This window comes from Erpetoichthys calabaricus, chromosome 1 (genome assembly GCF_900747795.2).
Source record: "Erpetoichthys calabaricus chromosome 1, fErpCal1.3, whole genome shotgun sequence".
In the NCBI taxonomy this organism is placed as follows: domain Eukaryota; kingdom Metazoa; phylum Chordata; class Cladistia; order Polypteriformes; family Polypteridae; genus Erpetoichthys; species Erpetoichthys calabaricus.
The window spans coordinates 301,157,808-301,176,362 of record NC_041394.2 but is presented as its reverse complement, the minus strand read 5'-3'; the positions used below and the strand labels follow the sequence as shown (position 1 = coordinate 301,176,362).

General features: G+C 37.8%; 1 protein-coding gene across 7 annotated transcripts in view; it reads left to right on the top strand.

Moving 5' to 3' along the window:
* The window catches only part of ppfia2 (PTPRF interacting protein alpha 2), a 960,214-nt gene that overhangs the window by 939,432 nt on the left and 2,227 nt on the right, over positions 1 to 18,555 (top strand). For 5 of the 7 annotated variants that reach the window (XM_051919721.1, XM_051919713.1, XM_051919703.1 and 2 more), the window contains 6 exons: positions 3,344 to 3,441; positions 4,009 to 4,184; positions 8,599 to 8,667; positions 10,567 to 10,726; positions 15,140 to 15,196; positions 15,850 to 15,942. In XM_051919721.1, coding sequence (XP_051775681.1) covers positions 3,344 to 3,441; positions 4,009 to 4,184; positions 8,599 to 8,667; positions 10,567 to 10,726; positions 15,140 to 15,196; positions 15,850 to 15,908 — 619 coding nt within the window. In that variant the 3' untranslated portion in view covers positions 15,909 to 15,942. The remainder of the gene's footprint in view (positions 1 to 3,343; positions 3,442 to 4,008; positions 4,185 to 8,598; positions 8,668 to 10,566; positions 10,727 to 15,139; positions 15,197 to 15,849; positions 15,943 to 18,555) is intronic. The other 2 variants (XM_051919727.1, XM_028817181.2) reach the window with 1 other exon arrangement.

The following is an 18,555-nucleotide window of genomic DNA, read 5'->3' as shown; positions in this document are numbered from 1 at the left end:
AAACAGTGCATTTCTTGCATCTTCTGTAAACAAATATTTTAATGTTGTAATGAAAATAGAACTCTCTAAACACTGTTGCATGAGGTGATCTTGGCGATCTTGTCATGTCACTATATGAACATGAATTTACTCTAAGTTCTTACTAAGAAACACAAGCATGTTAACCTTTTCAGGTTTCAGGCAGGACCTGAGGCATGTAACAATGTTTCCGCCCGAACTGAAAACCCGCTCTGATGGGGAGCTAGTAGCTGGTATGCAGAAATACTTTTTTGCCACCTTACTTAGAGTGGGAAAGTGTACAGGATGCTTCCTCCACCAGTCCAGTGGATTTGCCTCACTATCCTGCATGGGGGACACCAAATAGCTGCTCATCTCTGCTTCTAGCGATTGCTGAAGTGACAGAGTGGGTGTAGCTGAACTTGCTGAAGGTGTTGCCTCACTCCCTTTAAAAAAGCTTCCTAATGACCTCTTTTGCTTTTATGCTATTATATTTAATTAAGCTGACGTGTACTTACCAATTGCAAGGTGTAGGCGGTGTCCAAAACACTGCTGCCGTAACCATCCATTAAGCGCAGCAGCTTTGACAACATTAGCGCCGTTGTCTGTCGTAATGGCTGAAAGTTTTTCTTCCGTGAGGTCCCATTCAGAAAGCATATCTTTCAGACCTTGCGCAGTCATATTTGCCGTGTGATCGGCTGGAAAATATGCCGTCTCAAGGCATCTCTGGCGCAGCTTCCAATCGTCGTCAATGTAGTGCAAAGTAAGGCTCAAGAATGGGTCCATCGTCCTACTTGACCAGAGATCAGATGTGGCTGCAAAGTGTTGAACATTTTTCAGTTCAGCAGCTACATTTTTACAACATGTCTTGTACATGTCTGGCAGCGCAGTTTTAGAAAAATGTGATCGTGGATGGCACAGTGTATCTTCTGTCGAGAGTTTTAAACGAGGGTGTTTAAACCCGCTTCGCTCCACTGTAGCCAAGGGAGTCATATCCTTTGTGATGTAATAACAAATAGTGTCAGTTAATTTCTTTCCATCTTCTTGAACTCTTCTCATACTGTGTGGCATTTGTGAACGCTTGTGTTATCGACATCTGCTTTGGCGGAGGCACTTGTTGCTGGGTGCTTGTCAGTCTCTTTTTGGTTTTTTTTTGAGCCATGCACTGTTCATGATTCAGTAACGTGATTGTGCTTTAAGTGTTGAAACAAATTGGTGGTGTTACCTTTGGGCGTCGAAACTGTTTTCTACAGTGTATACATCTGACTTCATTTTGTTCGATGTCTTCCTTACTGAAGCCAAAATGTGTCCAAAATGACGGAGACTGCGTTTTTCTTGTGTACAAGCTGCTCTTGTTGCTCAGTTTGTGTCAGTGTTTAAGTTCTCCATGCTCGACATGTCGGCGCAATAACTTAACGTAACGGAGCGGGTTCACGTGACTCCACACGCGATAGTGTTTTTAAAGGGAAAGTAATCGAAATAATCGACCTGGAAAAATTTGATCGATTATAGGTTCTGAATGTCGATTTCGATTACTTTTCGATTAATCGCCCAGCCTTAATATATATATATATATATATATATATATATGTTTTTGTTTCTTTATATACAGTAATCCCTCCTCCATCGCGGGGGTTGCGTTCCAGAGCCACCCGCGAAATAAGAAAATCCGCAAAGTAGAAACCATATGTTTATATGGTTATTTTATATTGTCATGCTTGGGTCACAGATTTGCGCAGAAACACAGGAGGTTGTAGAGAGACAGGAACGTTATTCAAACACTGCAAACAAACATTTGTCTCTTTTTTCAAAAGTTTAAACTGTGGCTCCATGACAAGACAGAGATGACAGTTTCCGTCTCACAATTAAAAGAATGCAAACATATTTTCCTCTTCAAAGGAGTGTCTGTCAGGAGCAGAGTCTGTCCAGAAAGACAGAGAGTAAAGCAAACAAATCAATAGGGCTGTTTTGCTTTTAAGTATGGCGAAGCACCACGGCACAAAAGCTGTTGAAGGCGGCAGCTCACCACCCCCTCCGTCAGGAGCAGAGAAATAGAGAGAGAGAGAGCCAGAGTAAAACAAAGTCAAAAATCAATACGTGCCCTTTGAGCTTTTAAGTATGCGAAGCACCGTGCAGCATGTCCTTCAGGAAGCAGCTGCACACAGAAGGTAGAAACGTCCCTATCGTCTAGGTGTGCGAACAGCCCCCCTGCTCACACCCCCCTACGTCAGCGCAAGAGAGAGAGAGAGAGAGAGAGAAAGTAAGTTGGGTAGCTTCTCAGCCATCTGCCAATAGCGTCCCTTGTATGAAATCAACTGGGCAAACCAACTGAGGAAGCATGTACCAGAAATTAAAAGACCCATTGTCCGCAGAAACCCGCGAAGCAGCGAAAAAATCCGCGATATATATTTAAATATGCTTACATATAAAATCCGCGATGGAGTGAAGCCGCAAAAGGCGAAGCGCGATATAGCGAGGGATCACTGTATATATATTTGTTTCTTTATACATGTATATACATTTTTAGGTTCCTAATAAATACCATGTAATAATTTGAGTACAAGATAATATATTGAATTAAGTATTAGGAATAGTAATACTACTTTAATCATTAAGGAAAACTTCACTTTCTTTCCCTTCTCAGATTTTACACCACACTTTTTGTAACAAGTAAACTTTGCTTGCCTTTCATTTATCTGAGCAAATGAAAAAGGTTAAAAGGGCAATCACTTAGTAAAAGAGAAATAGGTAACTTAGATTTTTCATTGTTGGAAATTATTTTGTCATCAGAATAAGGAAGGTAATATGTCAAAGGTAGCAAAATTCGTAAACTGAACTGTGTTTATCCAAACTCTCTAAGTGAGATTTCAGTGCAGTCTCAGCCAGTGTTGTTTCTCTAAATGCTGGTGAATATGAAGAAGCAGATATACCCACCAACTTACTTTCAGGAGTTTTTGTCTCTTTATCCCCCTGTGTCACCAGTGAACCTAACATTTAATGATGTCCAGTGCAGGTCAAGATTTTAAATAATAGTTTTATAGGTTGATTATTTGTCACATGTACTGAGTACAATAATATTCTTATTTATATGTGCTAATAAACATGCAACTAGTAATACCTCTATAGAGACGTTCACTTTTTGTCAGAAACTGCTTTTGGTTCCATTGGACTGCAATGAATTATTGCCTATCCTTGAATAAACACCTAAATTGATGAGGGTAAACCAAATTCTCAACCAAAATGAAAAGGATCAGTATAAATGTTCTTTGTAACTCTTGTTAATGTGTTTTTATTCTGTTTTCATTTCTAGGAGTTTTAATTGCATTTTATTTTGTTTCTTTAACAGAACAAGTTTACAGTATGGAATCATGTGTTTGAAAAGGCTCAACTATGACAGGAAAGAATTGGAACGGCGGAGAGAATCTAGTCAACATGAAATGAAGGGTAAGCTAAAGCAGAGATTAATCAAGGTGAAAGTCAAGTCAATTTATTTTTCTATAACACTCTTCACATACAGTAGTGGATGAGTCCTTGTGGCTTTAAAGTCTCTCTCTTTCTCAAAATGTGGTTTTGCAGGTATAGTGTTTATATTCAAAACTATGTATGTAAAAATGTACTTGGTATGCACAAAAAACTGACAAAATCTGACCCACTTTTTGAAGCACATGAGACTTGATTTTTGTCATCTTTTTTAATTACAACCAGTTTTGTTGATCGATACATACAGCTGGTCTTAACTCATGTTTTTGATGGATTTTCGTTAAGGTAATAACATTTTGGTCAGTCAGTCAGTCAGTCAGTCAGTCAGTCAGTCAGTCAGACAGACAGACAGACAGACAGATAGATCCAGTAGATCTATAGATATATAGATAGGTTGTCAGAGGATGGTGTCCTTCTTCAAAGAGGAAAACTATTTACTCAACAGTATAGATCTATCATATGTGTCTTTTTTCATTTAATAACTTTTCCTTTGCTTTCCTTTCTTACTTTCTCTTGTCGATTCTGTTGCAGATGTCTTAGTGTGGAGCAATGAGCGTGTCATCCGCTGGGTACAAAGCATTGGACTGAGAGATTATGCAAACATTTTGCAAGAAAGCGGTGTTCACGGGTCTCTCATAGCCTTGGATGACAACTTTGACTACAGCAGTCTAGCTTTGTTACTGCAAATCCCAAACCAAAACACTCAGGTGAGTACATTTTCTATCTATGCTATACGCTCTTGTCCTTTACTGTATTTAGTTCATTACACTTTGCATTAATTGCATAATCAAAATTACCCCCCCTTTCCACTTCATAGAAGGATTTAGAGTGATGTAGAATGGATATGTATAGGCTGTAGAAAATTTACCAGTGGTCTCCTCCAATGGTCTAGGAGCCATCCATTTTTCTACATGGGTGTTTCTATGTCTGTGCATTCTTATTTATTCAGTCATATAGCAGATTTCTCATATTTTATGGCAATGGTATGTACAGTATTTTATTTTTGTTGCTGTGTCAAGTAATAATAAACTTGGCAAGATCAAAGTTAACAAGAAAACTGTCAAGGGGTGGTTTGCTGGCTATGCTCATATTGTTGATGAAATTAATTTACAGTTAATATTGGATTTTTCTCTTTTTCCCACCAGAAAAGGAGATGGTTCTCATTTTTATACATTGCTGTATGTGGTAATTAATAAAAGAAACATGTCATGATATTTTAATATCTTGTCACCATCTAGAGGATTTCCTGTATTATACAAGAAATATGTTCTCGTGTTATTATGTTGTTGCTGTTGCAACTGTGACATGTCCCACATTTCTACACTACTTTATTAACATACTGTTTTTGATATTCTTGCCATGGAAGGTGCTCATGATAATTAAAAAATGACCATCACTGCTTTCTCTAGTCAATTATTATCTTGAAAACTATTCCATCTTTCAACACTAGTCAATATTTGGTTTACATTTTTTCTGCATTTAGCCCAAAAACTTTACTATTTGGTTTCTTTAGGTCTTCTTGATTTTGATTATTTATTCATTTATTTTGAAACCCACTTAACTCAGGGTCATAAGGGGCCAGAGCCTGTCAGGCAATAGACCCAAGGCAGGAACAGCTCTGGATGATCACAGAATGAATTTCATCACAGTCAGTAATTCAGGATTTGCGCTTTTTCCCTTTGCAAAATAAATAAATAAAACTATGTATTTGATACACATGGCAAACCACTGTACATGTTTTAGTTAAACAATGATGCTTTATTTCAGACTGAAATTATTTATTTTTTCGCATAAGTCATTTTTATATACAACTCTTTTTATTACAATCACTTTTAAATAAGTAAAGAAACAGCCTAAAAATTTGAAAATTGATTTCTATATTTCATGTCAGCTTATGGTCTCCTAAATCAATTGCTTATTATATATAATTTCATAACCTACATTTTTATTTATTTACATTAAACACTATATTTAAAAAGAAAACCTGATGTGTTCAGCACATGACTTTCCCAACATCACAATGCCATTTTAGCATTGTAGTATTGTAGACCAACATGGTTTAGGTGGGGTGAAATGGAGGACATTGTTTTTTATATATAGTCACAAAAGCCACAAAGAGCCATAGCAAGGTTTGGGTCAGCCACCCATATAATTGGTATCCTGGCTGCAAAGTCGTGAATAAGTTACACAGCACTGATGTTCACAAAACCGAGTCCAAAACAGAACTGAGGGAATAAGGAAAAGGTAGAGGCCTTTAAAGGGGAAGAAAGGAAGTGAGGTTAAAGGGGTCGGGCTCATAAGGGTCTTCAGCCATAGGCTTGAGCCCGGACATGACATCACAGGGGCTGGAGCTGGCAAGGTCTTCTTCCATAGGCTTGGTCCTGGAAGTGACGTCAAGAGGACCAGGTGGAATCTCCCATGAATGGTCTGCAGGCAAGGAAGAAAAAGAGTCAGTGCACTCTGCCACATATATATATATACACACACACATGCAGTAGATTCAGAAGACCCATTCATTTTTTAACATTTTGTTATGTTGATGCCCTGTGCTAAAATTATTAAATTATTTTTTCCCCCATATCAAGCAAACCTCAATACCCCAGAATGACAAAGTAAGAACTGGATTTTAGAGTTGTTTGCAAATGAATCAAAAATTAAAAACTGACATGACACATTGATACAAGTATTCAGACCCTTTACATGGTACTCCATTGGCAGTCTTCTTGGGTTTCCCTCAGCAAGCTTCACACACCTGGATTTGGGGATGTTCTGCCATTCTCCTCTGCAGGGCCTCTCAACCTCTATCAGGCTGGATGAAGACTGTCAGTGAACAGCTACCTTCAGGTCTCTCCAGTGGTGTTCAGTTAGGTTCAACTCCGATCTATGGCTGGGCAACTCAAGAACGTTTTCAGAGTTGTCTCTAAGCCGCTTTGTGGTTAGAGTCATTATCCTGTTGGAAGGTGAATCTTTGGCCCAACCTAAGGTGCTGAGCGCTTCGGAGCAGGACCTCATTAAGGATATCTTTGTATCCCTGACTTGTCACTGAAAAGCAATCCCACGGCCCCACTATTCTTCACCGTTGGGAATTACATTGTTCAGGTGACAAGCGGTCCCTGGTTTCCTCCAGAAATAACGCTAATCTTGGTTTCATCAGACCAGAAAATCTTGTTTCTTATAATTTTTTTTTTTGAAGAAATAAGTGGATAGGACTGGCGAGCTTTGTTGGTCTGAATGGCCTGTTCTCATCTAATGTGTTCTACAGTTCTACTTGTTCTAATAATCAGAGAGTCCTTTATGTGCCATTTGCAAAACATCAAATAAGCTTTCATATGGCTTTTACTGACATTCTCTTCAGTAAAAGCCGCATGAAAGCTTACTTCTATCTGGCTTTGTCAGACCACTCTGATATACTGTAAACCCAGATAGGTGGAGTGTTGCAGTGATGGCTGTCCACCTAGAAGTTTCTCCCATCTCCACACAGGTTGTGGAGCTTAGCCATAGTGACCATCAAGTTCTTGGTCAGCTCTCTTACTATGGCCCCTCTCCCATGATTGCTCAGTTTGGCTGGGTTGCCATGTCTGGAAAGAGTCATGGTTGTTCTAAATGTCTTCCATTTAATAATTATAAGGCAACTGTGTTTTTGGGAACTTTCAATGTTGAAGGAATTTTTTTTTGTTTGCAGCTTTCCCCAGCTCTGTGCCTTGACACAATCTTGTCTCTAAGCTCTGCAGGCGATTCCTTCGACTTCATGGCTTGGTTATTACTCTAATACACTTTGTCAGCTGTGGGACCTGTGGGACCATCTATAGACAGGTGTCTGACTTTCGTAATCACGTGCAATCAATTGAATTGACCACTGGTGAACTCCAAATGAGGTGCAGAAAAATCTCAACAATGATCAATAGAATGGGATACACTTGAGTGAATGAGGGTCTGAATATCAGTGTGATATTTTTTTTTTTTAATTTGAAATTTTTTTTATTTATTTATTAATTTTATTGTAATCATTCCATACAAATAGATCAATTTATAACAAAACAAAATTGAAGACAAATCAAACCCCACCCCTGAGAAGGAGAGCTTAGCCAAAGGAGAATTGCTTAGGACTTTTTAATAAGGCAACAATAAACGAAAGGAAGAAATAAATATATAGGTAAATAAAAAATGGAGAAGGGAATTAAATGCAGTAATAGTTATTTCTCTTATTCTAAAATAATATTGATTAGATCCTGCCAGGTTTTAAAAAAGTTCTATACAGATCCTCTAACTGAGAATTTGATTTTTTCCAATTTCAAATAATATAAAACATCGGTTTCCCACCGACTTTTCAGAGGAGAGTTAGGATTCTTCCAATTTAACAAAATAAGTCTAAAATCCTGTTTTCATTTTTTCATTCTGGGTTATTAAGAGTTGTTTGGTGGATGGGAATAATAAATTTAAATTATATTAGCACAAAGCTGCATCATGGCAAAATGTGAAAAAAAGTGACAAGGTTTCAATATTTTATGAATCCACTGTAAATAAAAAGTATATAACACTGTGGGTAATGGTGCCAAGTTTCATTCAGATTAAGTGATTGGTTTTTAAATTACAGTGTCCAAAGACTTGCTTGTTATCACACAGATACAGGCAGACCGTCATCAAGGTTTAAGTGGCCAATACATGTTTAGGGATGTCTAAATCATGCACATATGTCACCGTTTTCATCATTGTACTATTTTTTGCCTATATACAGTAAGTACATGCCTAAAATACATTAAGGGAAAGTTAAAAAAAATGTGACTTCATTTGCAGAGTGATATTTTTGTTAGTAATGTACATTTTACATACATGGAATGCTATTCATATGACCCCACATATTCATTTTAAACTCACGCTAATACAGTGGTGCACCTTCATGCATATTCTCCAGTCTCCCATATCTGTGGTTCTCCAGGTTTACACTCACATCTTAAAGATCTATCTACCAATAGTTCCTATCTATCTATCTATCTATCTATCTATCTATCTATCTATCTATCTATCTATCTATCTATCTATCTATCTATCTATCTATCTATCTATCTAATTAATTAATTAATTAATTAATTAATTAATTTCTTTTTGGTTCTTTTTCCCCAGGCACGGCAAATCCTTGAAAGGGAATACAACAATCTTTTAGCTTTAGGAACTGAGAGAAGGCTAGATGAAGTAAGTTATTCTGGTATCTTAATTTGTTGCTCACATTGAATCTAACCATTTCCAAACAATTCCTTCGCTTCATAATGTCCAGGTTCAAGTTCAAAATTATGACATATGCATATGTTCAGAGTACAGTGATATCTTACTTGCATTTCTCCTACAGACTAGTCACAGTACTGTACAGTACTAACAACAGTCAATGGATACAACACCCTAAATTAAATAAAATACTACTCATACAATGGATGCAAGAAACACAGTGGGCACTCTGAAACAGTTATCAGCATGATACACGTGGATAACAACAATCCTCGAGGAGAAATATGCTGCATTACTGAGGTCTTTAATAATACTGTTTGACTTTCTAAGGGTGCATGTTTTCTAAATGTCCAAGACAGAAGTAAGCTAGATATTATTATGAGACAACTTCACTTCCCTCTTTAGTGTTTGCTCCCATTAGCTGAGTAGGTGTTATATAGCCAGTGAGAACAGACTTTACTGTGCAACTGTTGATGGTGGAGAGCATTAATGCAAGATATCTGGGCTTTCCCTCAACATCTCTAAAAGAGTACAAATGTTGGTAAGCCTTCTTGTCAATAGCCAAGGTGTTTTGCTCCCACTTAAGGTCACTATTGATTGTGGCTCCCAGATATATATAGTTGCTGACCTTCTCCACGGACAATCTCTGCCACTGTAGAGGGGAGTGTGGTCTTCATTATTCTTCCCAAAGTCTGTAACCAGCTACTTGGTTTTGGTGACATTAAGGGAAGAAACTGTTGTTCTGGCATGACTGAGTCAGAAGGCAGATCTCTTCTCTGTAAAGCAGTCATTGTTGTTGGTAATCTTGTCTGTAAATGGGAAGTCGTCATCAAACATACTGACAAAAGTTGGTTTAGTATTTCATAGATTTGCAAGAATTTGCCAAAATGCATTGACAAGTGGAAGCTTAATGGATAACTTACTGTCAAAGCTTTGAAAAATACATTTGGAAAGTAAAGCATAATAGAAGTAATTCTGGATTACTGTAAGGTGCTGCAAATTCAGGAGAGTAGCCATTACAAGAGTAACAGCAATTATAGAAAACTAGCAAATATCCCACCATGATAAGGAATGGGTACATGAAGAAGTAAACTATGTTTTACTCCCACTGATCATTCTGCATCCTGAAAGCAGAAGTGCCAAGTCCTGGAAATATTTCCAGTTAAATAACAGCTGAAAACCCACCTAATGAATGAAACTGTTGACGCCCGGGGGGTAGTGTTTGGGTTGTAGATTAGTTTTGCTGCTGTTGATGTTTTTCCACCAGAACGTTTTGCTGATTTTCATGTTGCAGGAGTGGTGGTAGTTTGTCCCTCTTGGAGTTTCTCTGCTATTGATGTTCGTTTGGATGGCTACACATATCTTTAAAAATAGCTCAAACAACCACATACCACCAACATTTTTGCCTGCACAACACTTTTAAACATTTCCCAATTTGCTGTGAAAATTGCATATCTGGTAACCCTGACTGAAAGGGAGTCCTGGCTTTAACTGTTGGAATCCTTCAAAAGCTGCAGTCAGGTAACTTTCCTCTATATTTCTATGAGCCAATCAAGAGATGTTCCTGAAGAGACTGTGTATAGCGAGAGAATACGTCACACTTTCGTCTTTCTTTACCACTGCATATGGTATGTGGCAAAACACATTTGTCCATAAAAACAGATTAATCTTTTACTTGTAGCAGTAAACACTGGGTGAGGTAACAATTTCATTAGTAACATACAATTTTCTGTTTTGCTAGTAGCAGGGTATTGGAAAATATTCATAAAGTATATATATTGCCTTAACTTTTGAAAGACAAAAAGCAGAACATATTGTGTACAGATGTTTGTTGCTCCTTAAAGTAAATAATCATTTAATTACCCATAGAGTGATGATAAAAACTTTCGTCGAGGACCTTCTTGGAGGAGGCAGTTTCCCCCACGTGAAGTCCATGGAATCAGTATGATGCCAGGCTCATCAGAGACTCTGCCAGCAGGATTTAGATTGACAACCACTTCAGGGCAGTCACGCAAAATGTCTAATGAAGGTAACTAAAGTACATTTTATTTCTTAATCATTGTACACCTCATTCAAACTATTTGATACTACACCTCCAGATATAATTTACCTCATTAATATTGTATGTGTTCTTGCTCAACTTTTTCCAGTTGTTGGTCCAGACATTCACTGATATGATTTATGTGCAATGGCCATCATATCTAGAGAAAATAGGGAAAAAGTCTGTAATCCATTTTTATGTTTTTATCATGATGGCGGGGAATGTTAAACCTGCATTCATTTGGATATACGGGGTTATTACAAATTAATTAAACATTTAATTTTGAACAGAAATTTATGTTTTTCTTTGTGTAAAATAAAATGCATATTTTTTAAGCCGCACCTTGTAAAATTCCTTTATTCATTCATTTCTGTAAGAAGATGCACACCACTTTCACTACAGCAATGCTTTAAAAAGTATTGAGAGTGATAAAGAACTTGGGGCAGAATGTCAAAAGACATGGTCTCCAAGATTGGACACATTAAGGCTTTAATAGAAAGTTGTTTTTTTTCTTCAAATTTAGACACGATTAGAAAGACAACCAAAGAAAGGAGACCATTCTGCCATATGGATTTTGGAACTAATCTACTAGCCGATTCCTCGACTCAACAGCTTGAAATACACAGTTTTCTGTGTCTAGTGATCTCTAGTAGTGTTTGTTTCAGTTAGAGACTGAGTTAAATACATTTGCCATCTCAGTCTAAAAGTGATGAAATTTGACCTCACAGCTTGGTTTCAGTTTTCTGCATGTGGATCTGTTTGAGAATCTTTTAGCTACAGGTGTGTGTAATTATTCTGTTAAATATTCCAAATAAGTAAGACAATTAACAAATATCTGTAGATGCTTTCACAGCACTTAGTGCTTTCATTCTCTTATGTTTTGTCGTCATAAAATTAAAAAGTAACCCATTTTAGTGCCCGTACAACATTTGGAGTGAGTTAGCTCTTAATACTGCGTTGTTCAATTTAATCTGTCTTTGTAAAAGTACAGTAATCCCTCCTCCATCGCGGGGGTTGCGTTCCAGAGCCACCCGCGAAATAGGAAAATCCGCGAAGTAGAAACCATATGTTTATATGGTTATTTTTAGAATGTCATGCTTGGGTCACAGATTTGCGCAGAAACACAGGAGGTTGTAGAGAGACAGGAACGTTATTCAAACACTGCAAACAAACATTTGTCTCTTTTTCAAAAGTTTAAACTGTGCTCCATGACAAGACAGAGATGACAGTTCTGTCTCACAATTAAAAGAATGCAAACATATCTTCCTTTTCAAAGGAGTGCAAAGCAAGCAGTCAAAAAAAAATCAATAGGGCTTTTTGGCTTTTAAGTATGCGAAGCACCACCGGTACAAAGCTGTTGAAGGCGGCAGCTCACACCCCCTCTGTCAGGAGCAGGAAGAGACAGAGAGAGAGCCACAGAAAAACAAAGTCAAAAATCAATACGTGCCCTTTGAGCTTTTAAGTATGCGAAGCACTGTGCAGCATGTCCTTCAGGAAGCAGCTGCACACAGTCCCCCTGCTCACACCCCCCTACGTCAGCGCAAGAGAGAGAGAGAGAGAGAAAGTAAGTTGGGTAGCTTCTCAGCCATCTGCCAATAGCGTCCCTTGTATGAAATCAACTGGGCAAACCAACTGAGGAAGCATGTGCCAGAAATTAAAAGACCCATTGTCCACAGAAACCCGCGAAGCAGCGAAAAATCCGCGATATATATTTAAATATACTTACATATAAAATCCGCGATGGAGTGAAGCCGCGAAAGGCGAAGCGCGATATAGCGAGGGATCACTGTATTGTGATATAATCCAGACAGTGTATAGCAGCAATTAAGAAATGTATTAGAACATTCTGTTATATAGCTTGATGCATACAGTTCAAGTCAAGATAGGTTACACCTAGTGAGGCCCGTATAAGAACTACAGGCACATTAAACAAGGTACCTTCAAAACTTGACTTGATGCCAATTTTGGACAAATTAGGTGAATAGGATTAGCAAACTTTGTTGAGTTAAAAGGTCTGGTCTTCTCAAAATTGTTATTTTCTGTACTATAATTTCTGTTGTTATTGTGAGGAAACAGAGCATTCTAACAGATACTTTTAAGGCATACATGCACTATTCTAAAACAGGACGTCTTCCTCAGGGTGGTACACGTCAGAGAAGTAGTCTGGGATTCTTCTTCCTACTACTGGCAAATATGTCTTTTCCTTCTGTTCCCATTATAAAGAAAGAAAACTCTTGAGTGCTACTTAACCAATTGTGTGTCTGGATGTCGATCTTTTTACCTTAGTTGCAGCTACCCTTTTCTTTCTTTTGGGGCAGAATGTAGTTCTTTCATAGCAGGACTGAAAGGATCTACCTTTATTGGTGTTCTTTTGATGTCCTCATTATTCACTAGCGCAGACTCTGTTTTTTAAGCTCAGAGTTCATGTTCCCATTCATGGTACATGCTTTAAAAACAGACCACTCAATTACACAATCACTGGGAAAGATAAAAGAAAAGTCAGGACTAACAGAAAAAAATTCAGAAGCATACTAAATCTGTCACTCATTAGCTTGGTTACTCCTTGTCATTTTGGCTGCCATATATCATGGTGGGCTTCTTCTACTCAATGTGATCTCCTTTAAAAAAGTGAATGGACCGTTCAGACATTTGAGATTTGGATGCATCTCCACTTCACTAGCCATTGCAGCCCCAAGAAAACAACAGATTACTTGGCAGGCTTTGCTACACTCACTTTTTGTGTAAATTGATAAGACTCAAGGGCCCAGCTAATACTGTCTGAATTTATTTTATATATACGTTGGGGGCAGAAAGAAAAGAATAAAATACACAGTGAATGTGATTGTAGGGTTTAGAGTATGTTTGGTGTGCAATTGTTTCAAGACTTTTTTATATGTATATGTTAACTAGAATACATTTATATGTCTTGTTTTTGTTTACAGTCCCAAGTTCCTCTTGGGAAGTTTTAACAATTTTTGTTGTTGTTTTTTGCGGTATCCGTCAATAAGGGCGCGCACATAAAGGCGACCTTCAAAAGGGCGACCTCAATTGGGCGCCGAATAAAGGCGCGCGCAAATAAAGGCGAGCTTCAAAAGGGTGACGTCAATTGGGCGCAGCGAATAAAGGCAAACGCAACAAAATTACAGAAAATGTATTAGATAAAGGCAATGATTGAACGTATAAAAAGGTGAAAGCAAGAATATTAAAACATCCAATTAATTAATGCATGAACTTCTAACGAACTACTTCTAACGAACTATTTCTAAAGCTCTCTATATTTCGTTGTTTTCAAAATTACAGAAAATTCGATTAAGGCAATGACTGAACATATTTCGTTGTTTTCAAAATTACAGAAAATTAGATTAAGGCAATGACTGAATGTATAAAAAGGTGAAAGCAAGTTACACTTGAAGCTGTAGATTATGTGCAATGCCACGTAGATATTCGAGATGCGGTCTATTAGCATAATCAAGGACAATTAATTTAATTCGCTCCGAAGGTCATCCTTTTGAAGCGCTCCTTTATTTGCGCGCGCATTTATTCGGCGCTCAATTGAGGTCGTTCTTTTGAAGCTCGCCTGTATTTACGCGCGCCTTTATTCGGCACTCAATTGAGGTCGCCCTTTTGAAGATCACTTTTATTTATGTGCGCTTTTATTCTCCGCGCCCAATTGAGGTCGCCCTTTTGAAGGTCGCCTTTTTGTGCGTGCCCTTATTGAATAGAACCGTTTTTTGCCTATCCTACTGTATTTTTCAACACATTTCTGACTTAATTATGCTACAAGATAATGTTTGATGGATACAGTTCTCGTCTCATTCTTAAAAACACATTGGATTATATCTACTAACAGGTTTAAGGGAATGTCCATTTTACTTGAGCATCACTGCTAAAATCACTTTAGGTTAGGTCATTCGGTAATCATCAGCTAGCTCTACGTGATTGTGAGTATGTGTGTGTGTGGAACTTGCCATTGAGGGGGGCACCCTGGTCCGTAGCTGTTGTCTGCCTTCAGTCAAGTGCTGCGAGGAAAGGCTCCAGCCCCCAGTGATCATGAATTAAGTGTCCCAAAGCATATTATGTTATCTTAAGGTGAATGTAGACTTGTAAGTGTTTCATTTATTTGTAATATCCCTGTTTAATGATGTTTGGGATTAATCCAAATGTACATTTTATAGTTTTCCTCGCTTTACTCCAAAAAAAATTTAAACAATATACCCTACCATTTTAGTGTTTTTCTGGCGTTTCCTCAAGATTGTAATAATGTACTGATCACTTGGAATCCATTGCTTGGTACATGTGTGACCCTGTATTCCATAAAAAAAAATGTCAGTCCATTATTGTGAAACCTGGAAACTCCACTGACAAAAATTTCATTATTTCTGTCTTGATGCTGCCTTTTAGTTCTCTTTGAAGTGTTGGATGACAGTCCTCCTGATATGATGATGGACTGGTCTCAAGGTCAGGTATTCATAAGCAGTGATGGTGCCACTTTGGTGGTCCACTGTTTCACCAGTGTGATACAACCCTTTGTTTTTAACAAATACTCTTCATATTCTGTCTCTCCAAACTGTTTCCCATTTTATCCTGTATAAAAATGTCACTGTTTTCAGAGAATCGTTTTGCTCTGATACAATGTATTAAACAAGTGTGTGAGGAATGTCCCTGATTTTCACCCCTCCAACTCCTTTTTCATCCCCAGTTTCACAGACTGGTTCAGACCTGCCACAAATAAATGTCACTCTTTAATGGAACAACTGTCTTTAACCCCTGTGCTCTGGTAGTTTATGGACATCATTCCATGTCTCTGTTCCTTTCCATTCCTGTTAAATTCCCTTCATTAATAACTATATGGCTGGACTAATACCTTTATAAATGTTATTTCCAAGGTTGGAAAAATGTGCTCAATTACTTTTTGGTAAGCATGTTAAAAGTAAATAATGCAAAGTAAAATGTGTTCATCAACAATACTAAATTCATATTTGTGCTGTCCATTTCCATCATGTAATGTGCCAAGTTGGCCTATCCATGTCACACTCAGTGTCTCTCAGCTTACTTTATTGTAAGCTGCTTGCAACTGTCATGGCATTAATGGGGGTCTTTCTATGTTACAGTGGCCTCATCAGCATTGCAGAGGCTAGACAGTTCCACAGTGCGGACATATTCCTGCTGATGTATCACAGAAAGGAAAGATGCCTCTGATTATTGTAAGTATAAACTATCTGTGCATGAGTATGGATTTAGAAGAAATAATTTTGAAAAACTTGAAAGAGCAGATTTTTGTTTTAGCCAAATTTTTAATTAGAACCAGCTTATTTCCTACTAAAGCAGTATGTTTTTGGGCTTAGTTTTAAGTAGCGTGTTTGTTACGATTCAGGACCCTTAATTGTATATTTAAGTTTAAACAGCTGCATTAAGGTTTTAATTGTTGACAGTTTTCTTAACCAGCCATCAATTGATAATGAGGTACAAATGACAAAGGATCCACCAGCTCTCCAGCTAACGTGCTTCCATTTAAACCTGTGTGTGCATCATGGAGTATCTCTGTTAATATGTTAATTTTCCAACCCGCTGAATCCGAACACAGGGTCACGGGGGTCTGCTGTAGCCAATCCCAGCCAACACAGGGCACAAGGCAGGAACCAATCCCGGGCAGGGTGCCAACCCACCGCAGTCTGTTAATACAATGTTTTGAAATAAATAAGAGGGAAGGGATGGACAAAGAGGTATACCGATCTCTATCTGGACCATTAAACATATTGATAATGTTCTCAGAAAATGAAAAATCTATAATATATTAAAGGTTTTTCCAGGAAGAATGAGAGCACTAACAAATAATATAATTAAATACCAAGTTTTGTTATCTGCTTGGCCTGGCTTCTAATTACAAAGCTAGTTGGAATCAAAGTCTGCACCCACTGCAGACCTCCAGGACCAGAGTTGAGTATCCCTGCCTAGAGAATCAGGCTTCACATGTGAAGATGGCAAAATCATGTCTCACCGCCAAGGAGTACACACTTAGTGTAGCTACAGAAACGTAAGAGATCCTGGAGAAAGTATGGAGACATAGCAGATCCTTGATTCTTGAAATTCTAAACTGTAGGGGGGTTAGTCAAAGGAGCAAAAAAGGAAGCATGGCATGTTATTAGCAAAATGTCTAAAAGAACAAAGTGTTGGATGTTAAAACCATTACCAGCCTCTAGACCAAGTCAATGCAAAACTGGGCTGCAGTTCATCAAGTATCAGGGGTAAATTGCTAATATCAAATTATAATTCATGGATATTAGACTGATAAGTAAACAAGTGTTTACTTTCTTAGCCATTGGTAAGATTCATTTCCATTCACTTGCAATCACATTTCCTTTTTGAGTGTTGTGGTCACAACATAGTAAGCTGGTCATATCAGGCCACTCTGAAAGAAAAACTTGCAGTGCAAGATGAAAAACAAGTTTTTTTCTTGTGGGATTCATATAAAATAGACCTTGGAAACTGAAAAATGACAAAATGTAAAATAGCAAGTGAACTAAATAAACCATTAACCTAAGCATTTAAAAAACGAGTAAATGGAAATGAAAATGATTTTTATTTTAGATCTTAAAATAGAGGAGTCAAAAATGAAAACCCTACAGGGCTGATGGAATTTTACCAACAGACCTGAAGAAAGCAAAATGACATTTATTAATCAAACAAGAATAATCAGCAATCACTTAAGATGGCTAAAATAACTAATGGCTGAAAAGTTGCAAAACCAGCCCACTTGAAAGGACAAACTATACCTCCCAGTAATTACGGAACAATACGTCTTATTGCTATTCTCTGTATTATTATGTAAATTATAATCAGGAATGAATCAGAAACCTTCTTGTTTGAAAACAATGTTCTAAATAATAACTGACATAGGTTTGTAGGAGGCAGAACCTGCTGCTCCAGTGTCTTAATGTGGGTGATGTTGACATAAAGGAAGCAATCTGTGAAATGTGAAGAGTTTTGATCAGAGTTTGGTTTGATGCAGCATTATCATTCTCCAAAAAAATTGTAAAATCAATTTACAAAGCAAATAAATATTACAATGTATATTATAAAAACTGTTTAGAATAAACCAGTACACATTCTGTTTAGACTGTATAATGCTCTAGTAAGCCTGCATTGAGGTACTGTTTGCAATAAAGAGCAGGGTGTATCTTGATGTCCAAGCTAAATTCACTTCCATGGCCCCCTAATCATCCCCATCACTAACTGGCTATCTCTATCATCCCTTCACCATCAAAAAGCTCATGTGTGGTGAGTGTACTGGCACAAAAATGGCTACCGTCACATCATTCAGGTGGATGCTAGTTCACCTTCTACCACTCAACCATCAAGAGTGCCCTAGCATACTATTTCAACATGGTATGCTGGCTGTACAGTAGCAAACAGGAAAGCTCTGCAGAGGGTAATATTCACAGCAGGGAAAATCACTGGCTGCTCTCTGCCCTCCCTGGAAGCTATCTCCAGTGCCCAATGCCCTTGCAGATCCAAGAAAATAAGTGGCCTTCCCATCCTGGCCACTCACTGTTCACACCACTGTGTTCCAGCAGGCGGTACAAGAGCATTAAAAGTAAAACAAAACGATTTTCAGATAGTTTGTATCCTTGGGCCATCAGAATTTTAAATTTTAAGAACTCATAGAACTGTTACTCTTGCCTGAAGAAGGGACACGACTTGCTTCGAAAACGTCTAGTTCTAAATCTTTCTAGCTAGCCAATAAAAGTTGTCATTTTACTTAACTTCTCACTACATTGTACTGGTACAATGATAATAAAGAGTTCCTTCCTTCCTTC